The sequence below is a fragment of the Chlorocebus sabaeus genome, chromosome 14, assembly GCF_047675955.1.
Source record: "Chlorocebus sabaeus isolate Y175 chromosome 14, mChlSab1.0.hap1, whole genome shotgun sequence".
Taxonomy (NCBI): Eukaryota; Metazoa; Chordata; class Mammalia; order Primates; family Cercopithecidae; genus Chlorocebus; species Chlorocebus sabaeus.
The window spans coordinates 79,114,123-79,121,832 of NC_132917.1; the positions used below are offsets into that span (position 1 = coordinate 79,114,123).

General features: G+C 45.1%; 1 protein-coding gene across 1 annotated transcript; it reads right to left on the minus strand.

Moving 5' to 3' along the window:
• Positions 1-3,388: 3,388 nt before the first annotated feature.
• LOC103219985 (regenerating islet-derived protein 3-alpha) lies at positions 3,389-6,215 on the minus strand. Its single transcript, XM_007970062.3, has 6 exons — positions 6,100-6,215; positions 5,703-5,811; positions 5,047-5,165; positions 4,706-4,843; positions 3,959-4,085; positions 3,389-3,680 (listed from the first exon to the last, which is right to left on the minus strand). The coding sequence occupies exons 2-6, from the start codon at positions 5,776-5,778 to the stop codon at positions 3,613-3,615; spliced, it is 528 nt and encodes a 175-aa protein (XP_007968253.1). The 5' UTR covers positions 5,779-5,811; positions 6,100-6,215; the 3' UTR covers positions 3,389-3,612.
• Positions 6,216-7,710: the final 1,495 nt, after the last annotated feature.

Sequence of the window (7,710 nt, forward strand, 5' to 3'; positions counted from 1 at the left end):
CCAGTCTCTTCTGGCTTGCAGGATTTCTGCTGACAACACTGCTGTTAGCTTGATGAGGTTCCCTTTGTAAGTGATCTGCCCCTTCTTTCTAGCTGCCTTTAACATTTTTTCTTTCATTTCAGCCTTGGAGAGTCTGATGACCATGTGGCTTCGGCATGGTTATCTTGTGTAGTCTCACAGGGGTTCTCTGCATTTCCTGAATTTAAAGGTTGTCCTCTCTAAGGAGGTTGGGGAAGTTTTCATGGATGATATTTTGAAATACGTTTTCCAAATTGCTTGCTTTCAATGAGTCATAAATTTGGTCTCTTTACATGCCATATTTTTCAGAGGTTTTGTTTAATTTTCTTCAATCTTTTTAAAATTTGTAATATGTGTCTAAGTTATTTCAGAGAACCGTCTTTGAGATCTGAGATTCTTTCCTCAGCTTGGTCAATTCTGCTGTTAATACTTGTGATTGTATTCTGAAATTTTTAAAATGAGTTTTTCAGCTCTATCAGATCAGTTTGGTTCTTTCTTAAAATGGCCATTGCATCTTTCATTTTCTGTATTGTTTTATTGTACAGAATCGTTGAGATGGATTTTGACTTTTGCCTGAATCCCAATAATCTTGGTTCCTATCCATATTCTGAGATCTATTTCTGTCATTTCAGATATTTCAGCCTGGTTAGGAACCATTGCTGAGTAACTAGTGTGTTGTTTGGAGGTAAAAATAGATGCTGGCTTTTTGAGTTGCCAGAGTTCTTGCATTGGTTCTTTCTCATCTGTGTGGGCTGATGTTCCTTTAATCTTTGAAGTTGCTGTTCTTTGGATGGATTTTGTGTGTGTGTATGTGTGTGTGTGTATTTGTGTGTTTATCTTTTTTGATGCCCTTGGGGGTTTGATTGTGGTATAAGGTGGGCTCAGTTGACTAACTTCATTTCTGGAAGATGTCAAGGGGCCAAGGTTCAGCTTAGCATTCCCCAATTCTGGAATGCTAATATCAGGCCCCTGGCTTTGTTCTCTTGTGCCTTGAGGTTAGGAACCTGCTGTGCTGGGGGGCCAAAGGTGTTCCCAGATTGGTGGCCACAACACTCCAGTAAGTGGCAGTGGTCACAATATTCTGTCGGGGTGGTAGCAGTGGGATCTGTGCTCATTTGCACATGCCACAGCAGTGGCAGCGTGGCTAGGCGCATGCTCGTTGGCTGGGGTGAGACACTGACAGGCATGGGAATGCCAAACCCCATAACCCATTATTTTTTGTATATGTTTTCTGCCTATTTTCTGCCTCTGCTCCTTCTGGAAAACTCATAATGTATATATTGGCTCAGTTGATCATGTACCATAGTTTTCTTAAGCTTTATTTACTCTTTTTGTTTCTTTTTTCTTTTTGTTTCTCTGACTGGATAATTTCAAATGACTTGTCTCAAACTCACTGACTTTTTCTCCTGCTTGATCAAGTCTGCTGTTGAAATTCTCCATACAGTTCTTCAGTTCAGTCACTATGTTTTTTTTTTAACTTAAAAAAAATCTCTTTCTTGACCTAATTTTGTTCATATATTGTTTTTCTGATTTCATTTAGTTGTCTATCTGTATTCTCTTGTAGCTCACTGAGTTTCTTTCAGACAATTACTTTAAATTATTTGTTGAGCAGTTTGTAAAATTCTCTCTCTTTAAGGTCAGTTACGAATCCTTTATTTTGTTCTGTTGGTGATATCATATATCCTTGATTGTTTATGATACTGTGGTCACATGTTTTTGGTGTTTGACTTTTTGAACAAGTAGTCACTTATTCCAGTCTTTACTGACTGGCTTTAGCAGATAAAGTCCTTCACCAGTCAGTCATCCAGAGATTCTGGGCAGGTTCTGGGCAGATTCTGGTTCTAAAGAAGGCCTTGAACCCATATCTTCATGGGTTAGCCAGACACTAGGATAGATGTGGTACCTGAGTCTCTAGGACAGGTCTAGAGTTTGAGTCTGTGCATGCTGGACTGGTACCTGGAACTACAGGGGCTGGCATGGAGCCAGGGTTAGTTGGGGCTGGCCTATATCCTGGGACCATGAATGTCAACTTACCTCTAGGGTAGATCTGGAGACTGGATTCATGGGGCTAAGGCTGGAGCCTGAGTCAGTGGGGGCTGGCCCGGTGCTAAGGTCTACTGTAATGAGGCTTGATTCTGGGTGTGCTGGAGTATGAGACCAGACTAGTATTGAGTCCACAGAGGCTGGCCTGGAACTGGGACGATCTAGAGCTTGTGTCTGTTGGGGCTGGCCTAGTGACAGAGGCCACAGAGGCTGGCCTAGCATCAGGGTTTTGTGCTCAGATGGACCTAAAGGCTTGAGGAGGGTTTGGGGTTTGACAGAACTGTATCCTGTGACTGTGAGTGCCAGTTTGGAGCTGGGGTCTGCAAGTACTGGCCTGGAGTTGTAGCTGTGGGAGCTATCCTGGAGCTGTGGTGGGTCTGAAGGGCAGGTTCACATGGGCAAGTCTGATGTCTAGGATTTCAGGGACCACCCTGGAGTCTGTAGCTGTAAGTACTAGCTTGTCCTTGAGGTGGGCTTAGAGTCTTTGACAATGGGTGCTGACCTGTGATCTGGAGCTATGGGGAAAAGCATGATGCTGTGTGTGTCTGGAGCCCATGTCTTCTGGGCAAGACCGCTGCAGTCATAGGGGCTGACCTGGAACCTGGGGCCACAGAGGCTGGCCTGGCATCAAGGCAACCTGGAGTCTAAGTCCAAGGGTACCTGCCTGGAGTCAGAGGCCACTGGGTCTCACTGGGGCAAACGTAGTGTTAGGGTCCATGGAAAATTCAAGTGCTTACTTCACTCTCTTTCCCCAAGTTGAGGGAATGTCTCTCCATGCTGTGCTTACTGAGATTGAGGGAGAGGTGATGTAAATAATGTAAAAGTGTTCTTTCTACCCTCTTTAATGCATCTTTTCTTATTTTTTGCAACATGCAGATGCTTTAATCACTCCCTTGGACTTATTGGCTCTTGTGAAGGTATTTCCATTTTCATGGATAGTAGTTCAAATGAATGTTTCTGTGAAGGTTTGATCAAGAGTTGGAAAGTCGTATCTACCATCCTGCTGATGCCATTCTCTGAGAAGTACTATTCTAAGCACCATCGGAGCCTCCTAAATCTGTTCATGTCACATTGTCAGGTTTGGGCTATGGGAATGGGAGGGCTGGAAGTACGTGGGAGAGAAATGTCCTCATCTCTTCACAACACATCCTACATAAGCAGGAGCCACGCCCTCATCACAACACACTAGTAGGGATGCACATTTCCTCATCTTCCCTAGAGACCTGGGTGAATAGGGAAGAAGGAGGACCTACAAAGTTTCCTTCCCTCAACCACTTTGTCCTTCTCAGTGTATGGCTATGACACTGGCACATACAAGACAAACAAGTGCAGACTAAAAATTTTATTATCGCTCTTTAAAGCCTTAGGCCATATGACAAAATGAAGAGACTGAAATGAGAGTGGGGAGGAAGAAACAGAAGGAAGATAAGAGTGAGGTGGTCAGGTTTGAGGGAATTAAGTGAATATTCTCTTCCAGGGTGAGTCTTCACACTGGTCTCATGCCCATGATGAGTTGCACACCAAACACAGGCTGCTGACTTCCCTCCTGCCCTAGTCAGTGAACTTGCAGACATAGGGTAACTTCACATCACAGTTATAATCTTTCCACCTTAGAAATGCTGGAGAGACAGAAGACATAAATGGAATGGGGCTGAGGAAGTTTGTGAATCCAATGAAGAGGCATCCCAGGTTTTAGCCTAGAAGTTAAAGCTTCTCCCTCACCTTCACCAGTGTCCCAATCCAAGAGAGAGATTCAAAGAAAGCAGAGAAGAGAGGACATGATAGAAGACACACTGACATTGTATTTTCTAGCTCAGGAAGATTTCCTGAAGGTCAGACCCAGGAATGGGGGATGAGATGGAAAACACTGGGAAGAGGCAGCCCCTCTGTTTCTTACCTGTGCTTCTCGACAGGCCCGCACAGTGGCCGGGGTTTGAGATAGTGGAGGGATTTCTCTCCCATGCAAAGTAATTCATGACATCACTGCTACTCCACTCCCATCCATCTCCGTTGGGCTCGGTGCCCTGTAGAGTAGAGGAGTAACCAGGTGATGGGAATGGCCATTGCAGCCCTTCTTGCATGGCCGCTTAGCTGAAACACCTGATTTGCTCCCCAGCATGAGGGAATTTGGTCTGCTACTCCAGATGCTGCTGGTAAGCCCTTCACTAGGAACCTCTTCCTTGACTCCTCATTGCTATTGGAAAATCCCAGCCAATAAACACAAGATCCTTGGAACCACACAAGGTAATGTGTTACTTGCAGAACAATAACTGGTGTAGCATTTGTGGTTAGCTTGTGAAGCTCAAAGGTAATGTCAGTTCTGTATGGGGACAAAAATTGATCCTATCTTCATTAAGGATTCTTTCAGAACAGTAGGCAAAGACTCCATGAAGCTCAGAGAGTTATTAACGCAGCCTCATATGAGAATTATGTAATAAGCCTGAGGAAGGCAGATTGATTTTATCTGAAAGATGGAGACCTCCACAGAACTCAGATCTTCAGATGCTTCATGGCCCTCACTTTCCCCCAAATATTCCCCAGAATCTGAGCTCCAGTGCTCCCTGAACTATTCCTGGGCAGCACAGGGGACAGGGAGTGGGCCTGGGCAACAATAGCACCTTGAGAGGGAAGGATATACTCGCACCTGTGTGGGGTCATGGAGCCCAATCCAGACGTATGAGTAGCTATTACTAATGCTCTTCACCAGGGAGGACACGAAGGATCCCTCAGCCCCACTGAGCACAGACACCAGGTTTCCAGAGGGCCGTTTCTGGCAGGCCAGCTTTGAGGGAGACAAAGAGAATGAGAGGGAGCCTGAGACCCGTTGGGGGAGAGCAGGACAAAGGGAGGTGGGAGGAGGACTATGTGAAAGATAAGCGTGTTCATCCTCATTCCCAATGAACTCTTCTGAATGGAGACCCTCCTCCCCCTGAGACTTGCATGGATTTTCCCCTGTCACCTCCTACCCCACATCTAACCACTCACATCTGCATCCATCCAGGATTTTGGTGACAAAAACAAGGCATAGCAGTGGGAGCCATAGGCCTTGGAGCCTTTGGGACAGCGGATCCGTGGAGAGGGCAGTTCCTTCTGGGGTTCTTCACCTGAGGTGGAAGAAGAGGGAGAGGGTAAAATGAAGAGTGGGGGTTGGGGTGGAAGATGACCTTGGGGAATATCTAGGCCTGTCCTTGGGGAGGAAGACCATATTCCTGATACCCCTTCACCTTCCCTTGTGTTTTCAGAAGTTCTTTATCTCAAAATAGTAAATGGGGCACCATCTAGTCTCTTATTACCCTTTCCCCTTATTCAACCATTCAACACTCTCCTCACTCTGGGCTGTCTCTACATTGGGTCCTCCAGTCATTGTCCCTCCCCACATCTCATTACTGACCCTCCACACTTTCTCACCAGTGTATATTAGAGTCCACTGACTAAATGGAAGCCATCTCATTCCACTGTTAGTGGACCACCGTGGAGCCTCCCACTGCAAGTTAACCTGAAGGAAGGAGTGAGGATGCAGGAACTGCAGGCAGGTTCATTAGACATTACGTCATTACCCATGTGGCACACAGGAGCCTTCCTCCTCTTCTTGGCTCTGAGGATTCATAGGGAACTCAGTGCTAGAGGCAGAGCAATCTCACCTTGAACCTGAGACAGGAGCATAAGGCAGGAAAGCAGCATCCAAGATACGCTGGGCAGGGCCATGGGAGGCAGCATAGGAGTCTGACTTGAGGAGGCAATCAGCAATCACTAAAGAAAGCATGGTCAGTGGGAGAAAACAAAGATACCCTACGGCCTCATGTCTTTTTCCTTCTCTAGTCCCCTAGGACTAAAGTGATCTTGGTCACATCCATCATCTTCTACAGTTCTGAATGAGTTGTGAATCTGTGTACTCTCCCATCCCCGAGTCCTCCCAGGACACCCTTGCTGAGTCTCAGAGCTCCTATGCTGCCTGAGGAAGGGACCCTCCCATGCATTCTCCTGTATCATGTGCAGTAGCCCCTCCCCAGGTCTCATCTTCTCTCAGCTCCCACTTACCTCTCTGGTGGGATATGGTATGGTTTGTCTGGTCAGGAAAGAGTGAGATTTTATAAGAGGATCTGGGGGAAGGACATTGGAGTGAAGAGTGACAATGAGAAGGTAGGACAGGGGTCATGGGGTGGGGTTGGCATGGGGAGGAGACTCTTCCTGGCAAAGACTGGGGATTTTCCCAGATGTTGCCTCTTTCCTGTTGGCAGGCCAACACTGTCCCTAGGAAGAGGTTAAGTTTGCTTTTTCCTCTGCATCCTCCTTGTCAAAGACCTGTGGCACCAAATGTGATATGAAATCTTCTAATGTGGACATCTGAAAGAGGAGTTCCTCTGGTGGATTTCTTAAGAACCCACTTCTGGAGGCAAACCTATGTATTTCTTATTACCTTGCCTCGTAAGAGTAAATAAATGTTAGATGTTAAGTAGAGGAATTATAAGTATGATAGACAGTTGAGGGCATAGATGGAACTGAAGCTAAGAGTAGGAGTGAGGGTTCAGGGCCATTATGCAAGTATGGTAGCTAATTTTGATGAAACTTTAGAGTTATCTGACAACTCAATAGATGAGCCAAATCTTATAGAAAATCAGGTGAGTGGACTTGTCTTTCCAGTCTTCAGCAAGAAAGAGCTTCCCCAGAGGAGAATGACAATGACAATGTGATAGAATAAGAGGTGATGAAGGAACACAAGACATAAGAAGGACTACAGTCAAATAATGAGGATCAAAGAATAATGAATAATGGTTAAAGAAGGGAAGAGCAGCCATGGTGTAAAAATCATAGGTCAGTTGGCCATGTGCAGTGGCTCATGTCTATAATCCCAGCACTTTGAGAGGCTGAGGTGGGAGGATCACCTGAGGTAAGGAGTTCAAGACCAGCCTGAGCAACACAGTAAGACCCTATCTCTACAATTTATATTTTAATGTAAGCCAGTTGTGGTGGTGTGTGCTTGTGGTCCTAGCTACTCAGCAGGCTGAGGTAGGAGTACGTTCAGTTGAACCCAAGAGTTCAAGGCTGCAGTAAGTTATGATCATCCCACTGCACTCCAGCTTAGGCAACAGAGTGAGACCCTATCTCTCAATTTTTGTTTTATGATGTTGTAAACATAATCCTGAATTGCATGTAAGTCTCTATGACATAAAATGCTCACTACTTGTAAGTTGCTCATGAGCTTCCTTGCTGGACTGCCATTGGCTATACATTAAAAGCCCTTTTAATTACATTGTTACTGGGAAAATGGTCAACTTCATATGGGTATACTGAGAGAAATTCTTTTAATCAGGTTTATTTTTGAGTTGGCAGTTTGATGCCTCTGACAAGCATACTACATTGCTCATACACTGGTTCAGGTTCAGTTTGGCCAGTCCAGGAAAAAGTTAGGCTAGGAATATCTACAGACCCTGACTCTCACGCTATTGTTATAGTATGCCAGCTTGCATGCAGATGTTTATAGTCATGAAATGTAGCTCATCCTTAATTCATGTCCTCAATATTCAGTACCCCAAATTCAATGCAATTCCTCAAATAATATGAGACGAAATATAGCCAGCAGATTATTTTGTTAAGGATTTTTTTCCACAAAATTTATACAACAATATGTAGACACATGGAAGTAGGGGG

What these genes read in the sequence shown, in the direction of transcription:
- LOC103219985 (XM_007970062.3), bottom strand. Translation starts at nt 5,778, where the DNA reads ATGCTGCCTCCCATGGCCCTGCCCAGCGTATCTTGGATGCTGCTTTCC. An exon ending in GCTCCTGTCTCAGGTTCAAG is followed by an intron (nt 5,166 to 5,702) that starts GTGAGATTGCTC and finishes CTTCCACCTCAG; the next exon opens with GTGAAGAACCCCAGAAGGAA. An exon ending in GGGCCTGTCGAGAAGCACAG is followed by an intron (nt 3,681 to 3,958) that starts GTAAGAAACAGA and finishes CTGTCTCTCCAG; the next exon opens with CATTTCTAAGGTGGAAAGAT.